The sequence below is a fragment of the Ranitomeya variabilis genome, chromosome 2 (genome assembly GCF_051348905.1).
Source record: "Ranitomeya variabilis isolate aRanVar5 chromosome 2, aRanVar5.hap1, whole genome shotgun sequence".
NCBI lineage: Eukaryota > Metazoa > Chordata > Amphibia > Anura > Dendrobatidae > Ranitomeya > Ranitomeya variabilis.
Window position 1 is genome coordinate 936,833,889 of NC_135233.1, and position 21,341 is coordinate 936,855,229.

The following is a 21,341-nucleotide window of genomic DNA, read 5'->3' on the forward strand; positions in this document are numbered from 1 at the left end:
TCTATGATCTTGTCCATGACATCCTTGTAAAGCTCTTTGGTCTTGCTGTAGAGGTTAGAGTCTGATTAATTGAGTCTGTGGACAGAAGTCATTTATAAAGGTGACTATGTAGTGACTATGTAAGACAGTTGTCTTTAATGCAGGTAACGAGTTTAGGAGCGTCTAACTGGTCTGTAGGAGCCAAAACTCTTAATGATTGGTAGGGGATCACATACTTATTTCTCACTGCACAATGGAAATAAATTTACATAATTTATGCAATGTGATTCTCTGGATTTTATTTTTGATATTCTATCTCTCAATGTTAAAATTAACCTACCCTTAAATTTATTGACTGTTCATGTCTTTGTCAGTGGGAAAAATATTTAGAATTGAGAGTCCTCAGTGGTTGATACCTTTTAATGGCTAGCTGAAAAGATGGTAACAAATTGCAAGCTTTCGAAACTACTCAGGCCTCTTCATCAGGCATAAGCTAAAAGAAGTTCTGGAGAATCACATATTTATGCACAACACATCACAAAAAAAAACAAAAGCAAAAAAAAAAAACATGGATAAGACAGGTGACATGAAGCAGAATTACCATGAGTGATAAACAGTTATGTCCATAAATATTGGACAGTTCTTAGATAAGGAATGTTTTATTGTCCTCTGATTGGCGTCTGGTTCTGTTGTGATGACCCCACGTGGTCTGAAGGGCAAATTCCTTAGTTGATGTAAAAAGACATAAATCCATGCGACACATTCATTCCTGCACGAAGAGTGTAAAAAAAGGTCATCATCAGTTTATATTCCCATATTCTTCTGTCTGTTTGAGATTTGAAGTTACCTTTTAATACAGTTAATTTCATGTCCATAATGTTATGATTGGGGAGACAAAATGTATTGCCACAGGTAGATCCATTATTTTTTCTCTTATAGTATTGCGGTGAGAATTCATCCTTGTCCTCCATTTTTGCCCTGTCTCCCCTACATACAGACCCCCAGTTGGAGATTTAGTACAAATGATTAGGTACACCACATTACAAGTGATGCAGCTGAAAGTACCTGGTATCTTGTAGTCCTGATGTGAGTTGGGGATCTTTATCTTGTCCGTGGTCATTATAAATGGACAGGTTTAAATTTTTTATGATTGCAAGGAAAGGTACCTGCAGCTGTTGGAGAGGAAAGGGAGCTTTTGACAATGATGCTTCTTAGATTTGGGGGCTGCCTAAAACACAGTAGTGGGGGGTCTGGGAACATGGATTGTAAGCGGGCATCTTTTTGTAGTAAAGGTTGTCATTTCCATGCAGCTCCCCTTAGCACCTCCAGATTTGGATTGTAGGTGACTAGACCTAAAGAAACAAGGATCCCTAAAATAGAATTTTTTAACTTTATTCAATTAAAAGTTATATTTTCATTAAGAGAGTGTCACTATACTAAACTTCTACTTCGGGGCTGGGATTCCTGGGCATGCGCATTGCGTGTCTAAGCCTCTCACCCTCTCCCACCGCCTGCTACACACACACACCAGCTGTGAGGATTTGGCAAGGTTCCAGGCGATTGCACGGAGGAGGGATCACCAGAGGATGCACACGCTGTAGCAGGCGGTGGGAGAGGGTGAGAGGCTTAGACACGCAATGCGCATGCCCAGGACTCCCAGCCCCGTAGTATGAATAAATCATAAGACCCTGCGGGGCTGGGATTCACAGGCAGGGCGTACGTACGCACAGAGGACAGATGGCCAGCGCTCACTGCGCCTGCCCAAGGCAGGAGAAAAGAGCGCAGGCGCCGCATCATTTCAAAACAGCGGTGAGGAGGTGGCGCCCGGCTGTCATGTCGGACGCTGTTCAGACCAGGTCGTCCAACAGACAGCGGTAATTCCGCTTTTGATTTTTTTTGTTGGGCCGATTATAATGTAACGGGGAGACTAGGTGAGCGAGAGCTAATAACCCGGGCCCCTGCAGTTTCCCTCAGACTAGCGAAATCCTGACTGACCCTCTACCTGGAGTTTACACTGATGGTGTGCATGTCCAGGCCTCGAACCTCAAAAAAATCAAAAGCAGAATTACCACTGTCTGTTGGATGACCTGGTCTGAACAGCGTCCGACATGACACCGGCGCCAAGAAGACGTGAGTGACAGCTGTGTGGCGTCTAAAGCAGGGGGGAAAGGCCTGCCTCCTTGTCTGAAGACGAGGTATTTTGGACAAATTATAAAACTGATTATTTCGGCAGTTACAGCACACAGAACTAAAAGAGCCACTTTTAGTTAAAAACGCCTGGGGGGGGGGTGACAGGTTCCCTTTAATATACATGGCGTCACAAAGGTTTCCAAAGAAAAACAACACCACATCAGATGGCTAAATGAAGCTCGAGAAGGACAACTGCTCATTGAGACCCAACAGACTCATGGATATAAATCCACCTTGTTTCACGTTGTACTATCTTCCTATCCCAATCTGGCAGAAGGAGGAATGACCTCGATGACCCTGAATGACAGAGCCGAGGTCACCTCCATGTTCACTGTTGATATGCCTCTCAATCGGTGTATCCCTGCCGTGCCTAATGTCCCCAAGGTGTTCTCCAATACGGACACGTAGTTTCCGTTTGGTTTTACCAAGATAATCCTTGGGGCAAGAGCACGTGCAGAGATACACCACCCCCACCGTCCTACAGTTAGCGAACTGTCTCGTAGAGAAGCTCCTATTGGTGGCAGAACTCTTAAAAATGCTCGAAACCACCACATGTTTACAGAAAGAGCAATGTCCACATCTAAACGTTCCAGTGGACCCATTCGTCAACCATGTACCCTGCTTTTTTGGGGGGACACAATGGCTATGGACAACATTGTCCTTGACTGACTTACCCCTTCTATATGTGATTGATGGATAAGGGGAAATGAATCCACAAACATCAGAGTCCGACCTAAGAATCTGCCAGTGTCTCTTAAAGATGTCATATAGTCTTTTAGACTGATCATCAAAAGTATTTTATTATGCAATTCTATGCTGTGATGCCTCCTACTAAATAACTTTCACTGTCTGGGGAACCCCATATAAACATCACTGCTTGGACAATGATATATTACATTTTGCATCCGATCTTCCCGCATATGTCTTTTTGATTTTTGTTTGTTTGTTTTACTTCTATTGCCTTATTAGTTTATTGCAACTACAATTGCTGATTTATTTATATTTGGCATTTTTTCAAAAAATTCATTTTTTATAATAATTATTTTTTTTCCCTTTTTTTGGATTTGATTTTCCACAGGTAATAGGGTGTATTGGGACACTTCTTTTTTGCTTTGTTCTCTGTCTCTATTGCAGGGACTGGCAGGGACCTTAGGGCTAGCCGTCGAGGAGTGGGGGCGCCTACCGCTGAAAATTAGGGTGTCTACCTCCTCTGCAAGGCAGGTCTGTTTATAGGGACTTCACCTAGGGCTCACCAGGTTTCGGTTATTGTAGAATATTCTCAGGGGCCTTTAGGGTGAGTCGTAGAGGAGTGGGGGCGCCTACCGCAGTAATTTAGGGTGCCTACCTCCACTGCCAGGTAGGGTGTAGTATAGTGACCTTTTAGGGTCTAATAGGCACACAATTTGTCCCTTCATTTAACACTGTCTTAATGAAAATAGAATTTTTGAACTTCATTCAATTAAAAGTTATATTTTAGGGATCCTTGTTTCTTTAGGTCTATTCGTGTTTTTCTAGGATTCTGCTTTACCATACTTGGTTTTGTGATTGTAGGTAACTACTAGAGGTACCCGGTTATTTTCTTCTTTAGCTTTGTAATGTAGCAGGTGATTCCTTGATATTCTGGTGGCTCTTGTAATCTGGTTTTCAATTGTTCTTGGATGGTAGCCCTGATTCAAAAAGGTCTTTCTGAGACGATCAAGGTGTTAATCCCTATCCATTGGGTTGGAACATGTACAATTGTATCTGATGGCTTGGCTGAAGACAATAGTTTTTTTGTGTTTTGGATGGAAACTGTCCCATTTAAGGTATGTTGGATGGTCGATTGGCTTCTGATACATCAGGAGACATATTCAATATCAGTTAATAAGGACTTATCTGAATTATAAATCAGAAGGGCTATTGGAGATCTGTAGTTCTGGATGGACATCGCTCCCCACTGTAATCTAGGGCACATTCATCCATCCCAGTGTGACCCTCTCCCTTCTGATTTATGATTCATATAAGTCCTTATTAACTGATATTGAATATGTCTCCTGATGAACTGACCTCGGGGGAAACGCGTCGAGAGATAAGCATGCTTAATAATTTATGGCTGTGACCTTTATATTTCCTTATGCCAATTATGTTATATCATGCATTATAAAAGGGAATTGTCATTAATATTTGTTGGATTACTATTTGCACTGTGAATCCTGACCGGGGGTTACCCAGTACCTACCTGTGTTATTATTTGACACATGGTATATCACATTGATGCTGGTCTTTTATGTCCCTGAGCTCCTCTCTAAAACTAGGGCTTTATAGGGCATATTAGGGTGAGACGACGACGAGCGGGGGCGCCATTTGCGCAGGTTCATAGAGTGCCAACCTCCGCAGTCAGGTAGGGCAAATTTAGGAACAGTGCATTTTCATTTAGCTGTGTTCCCCATTGTTTATCTCTTTATTGGAATATGTGCTATCCAACAGTGGATATTGTTTTATGGCCGTATGTGTGGTGTGTATGTTATCTTTTTATCATATAATACATTAAAAGTTAAGTTTTATTAGGTTTATTAAGTTTATTTTTTGTATATAATGCTTTTGGTCAGTGATAATTATTGAGTTTTGTGGCACTTTATATCTATGCTCGGTGAAATAATAGTCTCCTCTTCTCCCTACACAGATTTTATTTAACATATATGGAAAATGATTTAAAAATTGTAAGGTGCTTTAAATGTAGAATAAACTCTATATTATAAAAAGGTACATTTTTTTTACTTCTTTATCACAGTGTGAAGCTGTTCATTCTAAATTGGAAAACGTTGCATCAAAATTGATCACGTGTAACATTCACGTGTTGGACATGCTGAAAGACATGGAAAATCCACAATTTAATAGTTTAAGAGAACATCTTGAATAATAAGAGGCCTTGTTTAAATGATTTGTGAAGCTGAATGACCGAGGTGTCTTCCGGCCCCCAGAATTGACTTGAAGACCGTTATAAATGTCTTTTGAATGCGTTTTCTCACTGCTAACTACACTGGTAAATCTATTATCTCATGAGATGGGGTGTTCTGCAATTCCACTTCAAAGGGTTCGCAGTTTGAGTCTTGTGAGGAGAGATGTGCTCGGAATACATTTATACAGAGGAATTATTTGAACGCTCTATGCCCTGTATAGTCTCAAGTAGGGAATCCACTAGTATATCGTCTGACCTGTAACTATTATTTTTAGTTACCGTGAGATGAGCATTCACGTCAATGTATTTTTTTTCTTGTTTAAAAGTGAGCTGAAACTAAAAAAAAAAAAAAAATGTAGGCAATCTTCAAGCTGATTATTCCAGATATATTACATAGCACATAGTTCTAAGGGGTAACGTTTCTCCTTGTGGAGAGTGACAAGCCAGGCCTGGCATATCAGAGTGAGGAGACTTGTATGCCATGCATGGTCCTCTGGGAAATTAAATATGCAAATTGCCTTTTCAGAGAGGAAAAGGACTAGAACTCTAGTGCCACCTATTGGAAGTAGCGATCCTAAAAGTCAATATCGACCCTTTAACGAGCCTAACCATATGACTTAAGGTACCGTCACACTCAGCGACGCTGCGGCGATATAGACAACGAGCCAACCTAAACTAGATCGCTGGAGTGTCGCTGTTTAGGTCGCTGTAGAGACGTCAAACACAGCAACTCCAGAACGATGCAGGAGCGTTCCAGTGACGTAACGGCGACTCACTTATCGTTCTCGCTGGTTGATAGCTCCATGTCTGGCGTTGCTGGCGTCGTTGCTTTTGAAGTCAAACATGACGATACACTCCGACCTAGCGACAGAATAAAGTTCTGGACTTCTAGCTCCGACCAGCGATGGCACAGCGGGATCCAGATCGCTGCTGCGTGTCAAACACAACGAGATCGCTATCCAGGACGCTGCAACGTCATGGATCGTTGTCGTTCTCGTTGCAAAGTTGCTGAGTGTGACGGTAGCTTTAGTCCTATAGTAAGGGGAAATATTGCCTTTAGGATCGCTACATCTAATGCATTAAACTAGAGTTCTAGTCTTTTTCCTCTCTGAAGAGATAATTTGCATACATACAAATGCCGTTATTAGTTTGTTCTCCTCTTAGTTCTCTTGCTTTGTTTCCTAATTTTTAAGGTTGAAGATAGACACTAGTCCATCAAGTTCTACCTATAACCAGACATGTTGATCCAGAAGAAGACAATAACTCCTTAAGGCAGTTGTTAATTGCCCCATATGAGGGAAAAAATTCCTTCCCGACTTCACATAGGGAAATCCAACTAGTTTCTGGGATCAGCGCCCCATCACAGAATCTAGAGCCCATATCTTTAATATTCTATTTTTCAAGAGATGCAGACAGGCCCTTCTTGTTGTCACGCTGTGACTGTAGGAATGCTGGGAAAGAGGGACCCTATACTGTCCCTGCAGAATGCGGGACATTCGTGACACTTGTTTAGTGAATCGACCATTACAACATGTTGGGGCAGGGAGGGCCATAGTCTCGCTGCTCTCTCAGTAAAGATGATGATGATTAAACCTTTTTTCCTCTAGACATGGAAGATGTCCCTTTGTCATGGTTTCAGGCACGGGTATAAAAAGATCATTGTGAGACTGTCAACTTAAAATTGCAGGTTTTCTTGTCAGCAAGCTTTATAGCTGTAAAGAGAGTTTAATTTATTCACTAGTCTCATTCCATCAGTTATGACCGTGGTCTGTAGCCACCGATGCGTTGTCACTCTGCCACCATGATGACACACCAGACTGCCGAATCCAAAAGAAGAGCTGCAGCTGCCGGCACGTAAGAGGCGGTTCTTTGGCTCCTGTGCAGCTGCCAGAGACCACTGTCATGGCTGACGAGATGGGACGCGTAAATTGATTGGCACCAACTATAGCTGTAAGTACTAATATGCCGCTGACAGCAGCCAAAGGGAAATAGGGAAGAGTCAGACAATCTGTGACCGCTGAATGTCCAGGACATGAGGGAAACTAGATCAAGAGCTCCAAAACCACTTGGTGCGTGATTAATAAGAAGTGTTGTTTCAGGATTGGCTGCCTCAAACCCTGCACTAGAGACCTATAGAACGGCAACGCTTCTGTACGGAAGGTGAACTTGCCTGTGATCAGACACACTGCAGTATGGGAATTTCACATTTTCACATGTGATCGGTAGGACACCTGCTTCGGAGTTAGGCCTGACTTCAGCTACTGTTTGGGAAGCAGCGAGTAAATGACAGAGTGTGACTGAATCCTGAGGAAACGTCAGACCCCGCGCACAGTAGCTGCTCCGTGGGACTGTGCAAATATGAACTGGGAGCAGTGGAGCCTGATTGCTGGATGAATAAGTAATAATCCCCCAGGAGTATCCGAGAGCTGTGGGACCGGTGACTCCGAGAGGGACTGTAATTTATGGAAACCAGTGGCTGCATATTTTAGACAGTGCATCAACTTGGAGACATGTTTAGTGCAACTTAAAGGGAATGTATCATCAAAAAATTCTTTATTCTTTAAATCACGTTTTTGTCTTAAATGCCATTTTTAAAAAGTTTTGCCATTTTATTATTTTTTTTCATTCAGAATCTTTAATAAACTAAAAAAAGCTCCAGTGGTCAGAATAACAATGACAAGAGGTTATTTTATACATCTTGTTCTTTCAGGAAGAGTTTTCAAAAGTCTCATCGTTACAGGCAGGTTTATAATTACATGTACTACCTCCGACACAGGATCCACCATTTCTTATAGGTTATGTAACCGCTTTCACTGCACCCCTCCCCTGACTCCTTTACATTGGCCATTGCACATGCTCATTAGATGCTTCAATATAAAAGATAACGTTGCAGTCAGTGTATTGCTGCTGATGTGCATGTGGATTATCTGAGAGTGTAGTGTAGTCCCAGTGGCCTGGGTGAAAATTACAATTTTTTTCCAAGGTTTTTCTTTTCATATCATAACCTATTGGCAAAAAAAATTCAAAATACATTTAACCCAAAAACCTGATTTAAACACAGTCATTTTCTGATGATTCATTCCTTTTAAGCAACAAACAAAGAGCATGGGCCGCACCTCTAAAAATCAGACATTGATCTAATGCCGCTAGTCAAAAATATGTATAACTGAACATGAGGTTCTTGGTTTAACATTCTGATCAGAGTGTATGAAGCTCACTGCCACGTCACGGCGAACCTCGTAGTGGGTCCTACCGCCCTAATGGAGCAGAGCCATGTGCCAACCACCGCCACAGTGGCAATGCAGCAGCAGGGCGGACGGCCCGGTGCCTCACAGCGCCTATGCTGCAAGACCGAAGCCCCTTGACCCCAGACTGCGCCGCCCCACCAGGAAAGAAACCCACAGCAACAATGGCCGCCACACACAACCCACACCAAATAAAAGAAGCATTGAAACTCCCCTTCCTCAAGCTCTCCAGTGACGGCAAAAATAGGCTGGACCCTTTTCTTTGCAGTCTGAGTGTTTCTGTGCTGGAGAAACAAATGGCACGTGCCCAATAGTTGTTCGGAAGTATGTGTACAAGTGTTCAGAGTCCGAAGAGAGAAATCTAGTGAATCGCTAGAAGTTCTAGTCACTTTGTCCTTTGAAATAAAGTCAATCTCTTAAAGAGGCCTTATACATAGCAAGTACTTCATAGGAATCTGCAGTCAGAATATAACCTATTGTTTACATTAAGATTTTGTTACATGTATTTATTTAACCCCTTGATGCCGCAGCCAATTTCCATTTTTTCCTCTGCTTCTTCCCAGAGCCATAACTTTTATTTTTCTAACAAATAAAGTTGCACTCTGTAACACTATAGCATGCAAGCATGAAATAGGTGACACTGGAATTGCATTTCTGCTCTAAAAATAGGAAAAAATGGAGATACTTAGTGCATAACTTCCCCAATTTATGCATGCCCAGCAGCCAACGACAAGGCGATGCTGTTTGCTGGGAACCTAATCTAATATGATACCTCTCCTGGTCTGACTGCCTACATTTATATTGGTAGGTAGGATCCTGCTGTAATTAAAAAAGCCATAGGCTGATGGGTGATGTGCTCAGTCAGAGGGCCTATGTATACTAATAACAAAAGACTGACCTTCCCTTCCAAACAGAACACTGGTGTGAACAGGTGCTTACTAAGAGTAGCCATCTCCATATATAATGTTTATTTTTCTGTCAGCGTTGACCTATGAGGGCTTGTTTTTTGCTGGACGAGTTGAACTTTTGAATGACACCATTCATTTTTCCACATAGTCCCTAGACGTAAGTCCATTTTGTGGCAAGAATGACCTTGGAGTATCATTCTCCTCATCAGTCTTTTTTTTTTTGTGAAATTGTGTAATTTTGGCATTCTTGAATTTTTGTTAGTTTACGGTGTTTATCGATCACTTTAGCTCTATGTATATTTTGATAGATCGGACTTTACTGAATACTGTAATACCACCTGTGTAATTTTGTATATATATATTTTTAAAAATGGGGATAAAGGGAGGTGATTTGAACTTTCGTTTTTTTGCTGTTATTGTTAGCACCCTTAGGGGATTTCAAGATGTGATCGTCCCATCGTCTGTTCTGTATCCAGCGATGCCACAGTGCTGTTGCATATAGCAAAACTCACAGTCTCCTTTTAAACCCGGCCACAGTAAGGGTTTCAAATGAGCTCCATAATTACAGGCACAACTGACCCCTGTCGGTCATAACCCATCGGCCACCATCAATCAGAGAGAATGACCCTGCTCCCCTTCCCTTCACAATGACCTTCGCACACACGGATTAGATGCTGCAATGCAAAATATAGCGTCAGAACTAATATGTCATAGTTTTAAGGCTGACAGATGACAAGTGTCCGTCGATTTTAACTTTTAATCCAACATGTTGATCCTGAGGAAGGCAAAAAATGGTTTTAAAAAAAATATTTTTTTACACACCTTTTTGACCATTGCCATCACATTTGCAATGCACCAGTCCTATGGTACACACCCAGTTATTATGGAATCTTTGAATATTCGAAATAATGGTCTACCACCGTATTTAATTCTCACAGTACTCTAGTGTGTATTCCATCCGGACCTGATGACTTGTTGATTTTAGTTGTTGACTTTAGTGTTAAGCCGGTGACATTTAATGGAGAATTTCTGGTATGTCGGATCATGTCATCTGTCATGGGATTTTCTTGTGTATATACTGTAGACGAGGCATTTAATTGGCCTTTCTCTCATCATCCTCTATCATTTCACACAGATTATATTGGAAGGCGTCCAGTACTATCATTTTTGAGTCTGTTAATGTTTATGTAGTTGATTAATATATTTTTTGAATATTATTTTCTTTTATTTTTTTTTTTGCAATGAGTCTCTTTGGCTCTCACTTTGCCTCCTGGATTTGTTTTTGATTAACCAATTTATCTCTATGACTACTTAGTGCCTCGTCACCACCCTCTTTCTTTAATTCTCAAAATAATGCCTTTTTCTAATTTATTGCTCCGCTTAGAACTCTATTTAGCCATTGTGGTTTCCTCCTATTTCTTGCTCATTTATTGTCATGCATGTAAATTGTGCACAGCTCTTATTCAGGATGCTTATAAAAGTTTCCCATTTGTTTTGTTTTCTCTTATTATCTTTTAGCCATTGGAAATTAGTTTTCAGAAATTTTATCATTTGTGTAGCCTCTTTACATCATACTAAAGCAAACCGGTCAGCAGGATTTTGCGAAGTAAACTACAATCATTGTCACGTTGACGTTGTTACACTGATTAAAATAATACCTGGGAGGAAAAAATCTGTGTTTTTGTTCTTGTGTAATCAGGGTTGGAAGGTTTCAGTTAATGATGTGCCTGTGCTTTGGGGCGGGACTGTAGGCAGGGTCTTATCTTGGTGCTCTAGGCCAGAGAAATCAAGAGACCTGCCCACGGACCTGCCTCTAATGGTACATAGCCTCTATACTGTCCTATAAAATATTACCTCCACACCATTCCCTATTTTGAACTATAACGCTACACTGTCAACCCCCATGTACAGCACCATGGAATTAATGGTGCTATATAAATAAATAATAATAATAATAACCCCTATTAGCCATAACCACCACACTTTCCACCCCTATTAGGCTGGGTTCATACTGCGTTTATATGGCACGTTAGACGGACTGCGTTACACCGCGGTATAACGCGGTGTAACGCAGTCCGTTAACACTGCCATTAACCCCTATTTCGGGCGTATCGCCAACACATGCAATAATGGGCATGCACTAGCGATATGCCGTCATTGAGTGACGGACCCTGGAAGTGCCAAAGCTGCAACTGTATTTGTGTCTGGCCTATAGCTGAAAAGTGAAGGGAAGGTTCAACCCATTTGGACCAAGTTGTATGTCTCTAAAAGTTCTCAGTACAGTAAAGAAAACTTTTGTTTTCCTTACGCATGCCACTAATATAAATAATAACCTAGGCATATATAGGCCTCAAGCTCTAGCGCTTGATACTACTGTAATTATAAAAACACTTGGGCCCCAATTCATTAATGCAAATGACATAAATTGGTTTAAAAAGTCACAACAATTTTGCACATTTCAGATTTAAAAACATCATCTTTAGTAGAACATAAAAAACCCTTGATTTTCACATGTACTACAACTCATTATTACACCGACCTGTGAATAAAACTGACAACATTCAGACCAATGTTATTCAATAAGGCTGTTCAGATGACCATTTTTTTGGTTGTCGTGTAAAAAATTGCAGTATGCACTATTCTCTTCCGAATTTAGGATAAGACTTGCCTGTTCAAGGGGATGCACCCTATAGCACCCAATGCTGATATATACAAATGTGGATGAAAAATTGTCCGTGTTATGAAGATGAAAATTGGAAAATTTCTCGTATGCTCATGTGAACATAGCCCATAATGGATGTTTTTATAGCCAATGGGTGACTCGTGGAACGCTTTGACATCCATGACATAGGCTACAATAGCATCCGTTTAAAGCAATTGAAAAGCTTAGAACACTCTTGTTTAACGGATGGCTGGTTCAATGCCATAAAGTTGCAAAAAAGAGGCCTTTGTAAGATGGACCCCAAGTCCATTCACCTTTCTGATACATAACGACAAGAATGAAATGAGACAACAATACTAAGTAAATATAGAATACACATCGGAAGTGCTGGTGTCCCCCAACTGAGGGGCCTTATGCAGAAAAGATTTCTATCTTCCCGTTTTGCTGTCAGTCTTGCACCTTGTCACTAGCCAAGAGCTAGATAAATAGCTCATTAGTCCATAATAGCAGGGTTTTATTCTGATTACATGAACACTTGCTCAATGTTTTCCCATTCTCAGTGGGACTCTGGATGTTTTGATTTTGGCTGTAACGCGACATGCCGGGAATATGATGAAGGAAATTACACTTACAATGTTTTGCAAATCTTGTAATTGAATTTGAAAAACCAATAATTACTATCCTTTATAACGTGCAGACTACATACCATACAGAACGGTGCAGAAGAGAAGTGCTGGAGTAATATTATTTCTTAGCTGCTCTTTTCGCTATATTATTATTAGAAAACCTCTTCTAAACAGTCAAACATATCTGGCCAAGTTCATCCAGCCGTGGGTTTGGCAGCATGGATCAGGTTCACTTTAAAAAATAAAGAGAGCCGATTGGAGAAAATATGCCATTAATTTGCAGAAACACATCATATCTAAATATATTTTTTAAATATCCAATAAAAGAACAACAAAAAAAGCATTTGGTACAAAATCTTAAGAATTCCACTCAACATCTGGTTGTAGCGTTCCTTCCTTCACCCCCTTCCTACAAAAAGAAAATCATAACAAAGACGTGATGGACCTCTTGCGGACTTCTAAAACAAAATGTTCTAAAATTGTTATGGAAAATACAAGTAATATCCAGTCTGGTCCCATCTGCTGAAAAATTACTGCTTGCTATAATAGAAAGTGCCCACTCTACCCCATGTCTATGGGTATTTGCATCAGACCCGCACCAAGGGAACATGTGGACTCGTCTGATGAATCGCTGTGTGTGTCAAGTACCTGGAAAAGAGACAGGACTAGGAATCACTATGGGATAGAGGGCAAGCCAACAGGAGTGTGATGATCTGATCAATGTTGTACTGAGAAACTATAGTCCTGGCAGATATGGGCATTTATGTGGATGTCCACCTACCTAAATATTGTTGCTAGCTAAGTACACCCCTTCATGGTAATGGTATTTCTGTATATCTGCATAACTGCAAGAAGAGGTTAGGAATGCTTTCATGTACATGACAATTAGTTAAAGTTTTTGACTTGGCCTTATATTTCCCCAGATCTCAAACTCATCTAACCTCTTTGGTGCAGGACAAATCTTGTGGAGCCCATGGTGGGTCAGAGTGGATTTAGGGATTGAGAGGTGCCTACACAATATTTCGCTGTCATATTCTGCTCTAATTTCAGAGTCGGACATTGTATTACTTCAATACCAGATGAGCAGGAATTCTGGAAGATCAGGTTGTAATGTAGCCAAAAGTATTTAGAGTGTTGCAAATGTTGGCAGTTACAACGTTTCCTGCTTCAGTGTTTTTAGATCGTTTAGTCAGATGTTTCTATGATTGCTGAAGTACATTTATAAGTTTTTAAACTTTTTTGACAAATGCATCAAGTCTATGCAAAGACTCAATATTCTCAACTCCGAAGCAAAATATTTGTGAAAACCAAAATTTGGGTCAGTCTCAACACTTTTGGCCTAGACTGTAGTCCAGGATTTTTACTTTAGGACACTGACCCATTTAATCAAGTCTTGGTTTGAATTTGTGAGGATAAGATGGCGTGGCGTGAATCCAGTTTGGCACAACAATTTTTACAGACTTGAGTGAACAGTGTTTTAGATGCATCATTGGCCCTGTTTTCTCAATATTCTGTTCCATTTTTTGCAAGCAGACAGAGACTTGACATCTGTTTTCCCTATAGCGTTAGCAAAACAGAATCTTCTCGGCTCGATTATCCATTCCTACAGCCAAAAGTATTTTTCAAGGTTCTCTTTTGAGTATAACAAGTCAGTGGCAGTGTTTCTCGAGGATGCATATGAAGTAACAATTGTGATCACAAGAAAGTCCGGCTGTCTTGGTCATGTGGTTTGGCTCACAAATGGAGATGAGTGAATTTGCTCTGGTCCCTCCTTATTCGGCAAGCTATAGCGCTTAGCTAATAAGCTGCAGAGGGAACCCGGATACCTGGATCGCTCCGGCTGATCAGCTGTTCGGCTCCGCAGCTGCATGTGTCGCGGCTGTGTGACAGTCACGACACATGCATGGAGAGCCTGTTTGTTGGGCTTTCCGTGCATGTGTTGTGACAGTGACACAGCCGCGACACATGCAGCTGCGGAGCTGAACAGCTGATCAGCAGGCACTCCATGAAGCCGGGTTCCCTCTACAGCTTATTCGGTAAGCACTATAGCTTGCCGAGTAAGCCCTGATGCGATAAAATTCGCTGACCTGTACCCATGACCTTTAATGTCATCCTTAATGTGTACAAATCCACTGAGAACAAATTGAAATGTTTTCTGTAGAAAAAAATAAAGAATATAAATAAGGATGAATATTCACACATTTAAACTAATACTTTATTGACGTACCATTTGAATTTATGACAGCATTTAATATTTTTGGCACATCTAGACAAATTGTTGCCAAGGCACCAGAGATGATTTATATTTCCTTTATTCATCCAAAGTGCATCATAAAAGCAACGTTTTGACCAGCAAGTGGCCTTTTTCAAGAATAAACTAAATGGCATGCGAAACTTCATCTATGCTTGAAAAAGGTCGCTTGCTGGCCAAAACGCTGCTTTAAGACTTGACAATCTTTACCTACTCTTCTTTTTAGTAGCTCCCCAATATTGACTATTTGGAAGTGTTAATAATTCCCTCCACATTGACTAAAGCCCCAGTTCTAGCTGCCAAAAAACAGCTTCAAAGCATTACCTCCATCATGCTTCACTGTGGGAATAGCATTCTTTTCGTGATGCACAATATTGACTTTGCACCAAGCATACTTTTTGGAATTATGGCGAAGTTCATCATTGAACTTCTCAGACCATAATTCATTTTCCCACATGCTTTTAGCTGGCTTGATGTAGAATTTGGCAAAACATAGTCAGGCTTAGATGTTTTTCTTTGGAAGAAAAGCCTTCTTGCCACCCCACCCTGCAGGCCAGAAATGTGAAGAATTATGGTAGATTGTTGTCACATCCAGTACTTTCCATGTTCCCTGCAGTTCCTTTAATGTTGCTGTAGGTCTTTTGGTAGTCTCCTGTATCAATTGTCGTCTTGTCTTTTCATCAAGTTTTGATGGACATAAATGTAATGTTGTGCCAAATTTAAGGCACTTCTTGATCAGTGTGTTAACAGTGTTCCATGGTATATCTAATGTCTTGGAAAAATGTTTGTACCCTTTTCCTGACTTTGGAGAATGGAGGTTTTAAGGTCCTGAATTCGTGCCAGCAGTATTCATTTTTGAATTAATTAATTCTTAATTTGATGCTAAAAATGAATTATTGATAAGCTGTGGATGTATTCTGCAATTATTATTCACTACTTGTGCACACTGGATGATGCTTTTGTCCTAAATTATGATAAATGTGTTCTGGCTGCACACATATAATGATAGGAACCTTTTCGTCTCCAGTTACAGTTTGAATGTTGCTGCTTTTCCCCTTTTCACATCATGTTAATGACAGCTACGTTCTCATGTCTGTAGACTAGAGACTGCCCCTTGAGTTGCTACCAAAGAAATAGTTCGTGGGCTGGAAGCATGCTGTGTTGGGCTGAAGCATTCGCACTTTTGGTGGTCCTGGTCTTGGTTCCATGCTGCCGTCCCCTGATGGTTAGTGGATTAGAGTGATTTGGAGCATACAATGACAGCAGCTTTTGCTCCAGTTTCAGCTTAGTGCATCCTGCGCAGCTGTTTAGATTTATTCTATGATGGGAAGCAGATCTTGTCAGGTGCAATAACTCTCATCTGCCGTAACGTGGAAGATCTCGAACAACATTTGGACTTTTCTGTAGCTGGAATGGCTTCCCTGCTGGCATCTGAGATGTACCATGTAGTAGGAAGTGTAGCCACTTCACAGCGGTTCAGACTGGCACAAATGGGTTAGTACCGATTCTAAAGTTTCTGCCTGGGACGATGCATGGAGTGTTGTGACCTGGTCTGTATCCATATCATTAATCCTTAATCAGTGTTTCATGTCTCATCCTATATTTCTATTATTTGTTTGCTTGAAGTTGACTTCATGGCAGGGAAATAATTTGCTAATAAAGCACCATTTCCATTAGCCAAGCCGTGTTCACTTTCTTAGCCATCGCCCCAAGCTTTGGCATGTTGGTGCTGTCACACTGCGTTACACCATTGCTGCTTTGAGTCCATTAATTACACATTTAATCATCTAGCTGACGGAGAACAGCACAATTGTCATTTACGTCAAACAATGGGCTGAAGTCATTAGACAGTGTGGACCCGTTATTATGAGAACAGATTTTTGTTCTTTTGTATGTGAGCTCTGAAAAGTTCCATTTGCTAATTATGGACTTACCCCCGACTCTTCGATCGCTTCATTTAAAATGCATTTTATTATTTATCTGTAGGATCCGACTCTCCGCGGACTGATAGCGCGTCGTTCTCTTTGCCGTAGCCATCAGCATTCATGTCATTTTCTTTCCGCGGGGCTCAGAATATAGCGTGGGTCTGTGTGTACTGTCAATAAGACAACACAAAGGCTCATCACGCCACATGCTGATAACATTAGGAAGCCTACAGTGACCTCCTTTATGGTGCCTGAAATTCATGATTAATTCTCATGTCATGAAAACCCTAATCCTTGCACAGTAAATTTATTTTAGTCCCATTTGCTTCTGTTATGTAATGCATTAGCTTCGCGGTTTTCCCTCTTGGTATAAGCAACTTGGAGCTCTATGGTATTGGATATGTATAAAGCCTAATTCTGAGTATCGGCTACGATTCCATAGCGTTGTTTATTCTACTTTAGTATGGAGAACATTGCATTTACGTTGTCATTTATTACAGTATTTACTCTTGGACACCTACTAAATGATTACAGCCCCATTCATATATTCGCTGAGCTTTTGTTCCTGCATTAGAGCTCACGCACACCACCGATTTTCTCGTACGAGTGCTATCCGTGGACAAGGTAGAAAAACTTTTTTTATTTTTTTCCTTCTCTCCACACCCGAGAAAAACTGAAGTCTGCTGAGAATAATCAGACCGTTTTTCTCGGATGTGGAGACATTGATCTCGTGAACCTACCCTTAGTGAAAATTTAGGCTCCATTTATGCTTCACTTTTTTGTTTTTAATTTTTTTTATTGTCCATAAGAAACATAGCATTAGAAATGAACTGTTGTTTCAGGTGACTTTTTGAAATATGTTGCGGGTACATGAGAGAAAGCAGTATTTCCAAATAGAAAATTAGAACGTAGCTCTAAGCAATTGTAAACGGTACCTTCATTATAAATGATCCATTACATCTTGTAAAGCATTAGCACAGCAAGGTGTGTGTGGAAGACAACGCAGGCCACAGTCGTTTCATGTCTCGCTGACTCTTCTTCCGGCCTACTGTGTGATGACATCAGAGCGTGGTATATACATGATTGGTCACCATTTTAACCGTAAACCCCTTACAAATATTAAAAACACAATACAATAAAAATTCAGTGTAACTACACACCGGAAATTACGTTGTTTGTTCTCATGTTTGTTCTCCTTATAGGTGATAACTTACTGATCAGTGGGTCAGACGGTGGGGACCCACGCCAATCAGCAGTATGGGGCAATAATATCTCCATTTACAATATGGAGCGGAAGGTTGGATGCCTGCCCGCTTCTGCATTCATTCTCAATGGGGCCACCGGAAAAGGCGAGCGCAGCACTTGGCAGCCCTATTGGGAATGAATAGGTCACTGCTGTCCCATCCTAATGAAAATAAAAATGCCTCATTCTGTTGATTAGTGAAGGTTCAAACGGTCGGACCCCCATGATCAATAAGTTATCACCTATTTTAATGATGGGTGACAACTTGTGTATAGTGAACAACCCCTTAAGCTATTTTTATCATTGAAGTCTAAATTACCTAATGCTTCTGTGCCCTAAAACCATCACTCTAATTTTTGAAGCAGAAGTGGTTGCCTCCTTGTGGTAAGAGGACAGCCTGCTTCATACCTGCAAAACATAGCACTTTTGGGTCCGCATTATGCCTTTCTCCTATGTGATTAATTGTGTGGATCTTATTGAAATTGTAGTGCTGCGGAATATGTGGGCGCTATATAAAATAAAATCATTATTATTATACCTGTGCTAATAGATTTCTAGCACTTGCTAAAACCTACACTTCATGTTTAGTTGTACAATTTCTGAAATATTGCACTGTGAGACTATTGCTGCCTAAAGGAAAGAGTCTCCCAACCATATGAACACCGTCCCATTTAACAATTCCTGACTGAATCGATTGTTCTAACCAAGTTTTATGTGATCTCCCGTAGCGTCTGCTAACAAGCTCATCTTTTAGATGGCGGCTCCAGTTATAGGAAATGAATGGTCGTCTCTCAGCTCTTTCTTTTAGGTCTAAATCTTGTTCAGTAAAATATCAACTTTTAACTACAGCCCTCGTAATGATGGAATCCATGGGAGTGGTTAAAATAAAATGTAAACCTTATGTCTTTAGTTATTATTATTATTATTATTATTATCATCAGTGAGACATGGATGAAACGCAGAAGACAGACTATTTTTTTATCACAGTTTTTAACAGATTCATTCTTTGAAAAAACTCTAACAGCCTGTCCTGAAAAAAAGGGATGTAACTAGGATGACCCCTGACACAGTATTAGTCCATTTTTCTCGGATGGGAACACTCACATGTATGAATCTAGCCGTAACCTAATCGATATATAAATTCCCATCGTGGAATTCTTTAGTGGCTTTACTGAATTTTGAGGTAAATCATTTGTTCATCAATTTGTTGTTTTTCAAGTTGACAACGAATAATCATATTGGACATTGGAAATTGATCATACGACAAAAATATAATTTACCTGTGATTGAGACATGTTTTTAAAAAACACCCCAAACCAATTTGCTTACATACCTGCTATCAGAGTCCCAGTGGCAGTCCCGGCTCCTAGGGAATACCATTTATTATTAATTTGAAAAGTATTGTGAGAATGAAATACAGCACATCCATACAACTGCTATATATTCAGGATTCTTTCCATGCTTTTCAAAAACCTGCCTGGGTGCTGTCATCATGCATGATGCAGGGATTTAGACTTTCAATATATATTGAAGCCATTTTATTTATCACTTGCCTCTTCACCTTTTTGAGACCTTAAAGTCCAAGGGGTAATGTTTCTCCTTGTGGAGAGTCATACTGGCTCTGGCATGCTAAGTTAAGGAGACTTATTCACCATGCAATGCTCCATTGGGAAATTAAATATACAAATTCCCTCTTCAGATAGGAAGAGGATTAGAACTGCATAGTGCCACCTGTTGGAAGCAGCTATCCTATTAGTCACTATTGACCCTTTAACAAGCCTTGCCATATGACTTAGGAAAAAAAACAAATCAGGGCTTTGTATGTCACTCTAAACAAGGATAAGCTGTCACAACACAGCTGTCGGGTGACCCGGGACCAGGGGCTCCTTCCCTGACCCTACCACTAAGGGGCGACCTAGCTCGCCCTATTCCACGGGATACTTCTGAAGGTGAAGATGCCGGGGCCTCTACCCTTGCCTTATCTCCTGAGTTAGCCCTCCATATGTTCTCTCTCCCCACCCAGGGAAGAGGGGCGCTACTTTTCACCGCAGTACACTAACTCGACAAACAAGGCTACACAAACAAGGGTTAATAGAAAACTCCAGGCATCCAAGATATTCACTCACATATGACAGAGGAATGCAACGGGGGAGTGGAGGATGGGGAATAAACAAAAGTAGAGAAGGGAAGGGAATTGCCACACTTGCAAACCACACAACAATCACAGATAACTCCTCCAACACGCCTTCTCATATGAACACCTCTTCCTCCTGAAGCCATGCAGCAACTGCTAGCTCTGACATGGATTTGCATCAGAGCCCAGATTATCAAGGGAAAGGGAGTGGCTAGTTTTTCAGCATGGCCGATTAACCCCTGTTCTGCCAAAAGGAATAAACACCATTTAAAATGAAGAAGTGCTTCTCAGGGCCGGAATAGGAGCAATCAGATGCTGTGGTCTTCTTGCTCCACACTGTTGCGGTAACCCCGGGACAGAAACGTTACCCCTTAGACCTCTGTCCGGAGCCTCTTACTTAGCAAAATCAGATCTCATAGTTTGCACTGACGAGGGGCAATACCCCAAAACACCTATAACTAAGGGTGCACTGTTGCGCCAGAAACACATCAGGTTGTTTTTATTATTTTATTTTTAATCATGTCCAAATATTTTTTCTCATTTTAAGTGGTCGGTGTGCTGGAAACCTATCCTTTCCATGCCCCACCCCAAAACACTGTGTCTGCAAATTGAGAATCTGATTTGGCCTTTATCCTAAGTCATTGCATGGCTTGTTAGAGTTCATAATGACTTGTAGGATTGCTGCTTCCAACAGGTTGTGCTGTAAAATTCTAGTGCTCTTCTTCTCTGAAGAGCCAATTTGCACAGGAGACCTTAAGGGAAGTCTCTAGTTCTTTTGTATGTTATGGAATATGTCTATCTTTGCTCCCTTCCTCTGTTCCCTCTTTTTCTCCATAGACTTCCATAGGCAGCAGCAAAAGCCAAACGGGGACTAACAATCAATTGTGGCATTTAAAAGCACATCTGCCTAGTTGCTGTGCAATGAGTGTGAAACATATTTGTACTCTTGTGTATTATGGCTGATTTGGGTGTATATTTCTTTTTCATAATACAAACTGCTGTAATCTGTACTCTGTAGCCAAAATCAGAGTGGCAAACCCAGGAATGATTGATTCCTATTGACCATGTTTGTGAGAGCGAGTCCTACAGTCTCTATTACAGGCAGTCATACTGCCCCCACCCATATTTGCTTGCCTACATGAGGATATTAAAAATCTTTCGCTTTCTGCCTTTGTGAGCAATTGAAATTGACTACATTATTATAAAATGCTTGGCCTTTTCCTCCTGATTGATAGCTGTG

General features: G+C 40.8%; 1 protein-coding gene across 10 annotated transcripts in view; it reads left to right on the forward strand.

The window, feature by feature from the left end:
• The window catches only part of PLCH1 (phospholipase C eta 1), a 366,784-nt gene that overhangs the window by 161,685 nt on the left and 183,758 nt on the right, over positions 1 to 21,341 (forward strand). For 4 of the 10 annotated variants that reach the window (XM_077290704.1, XM_077290708.1, XM_077290710.1 and 1 more), the window contains exon 1: positions 16,131 to 16,293. The exons of 5 other annotated variants lie outside the window; for them this stretch is intronic. In XM_077290704.1, coding sequence (XP_077146819.1) covers positions 16,212 to 16,293 — 82 coding nt within the window. In that variant the 5' untranslated portion in view covers positions 16,131 to 16,211. Of the gene's footprint in view, positions 1 to 15,920; positions 16,294 to 21,341 lie in introns of those variants that run through there. One more of the 10 variants, XM_077290713.1, reaches the window with a different exon arrangement.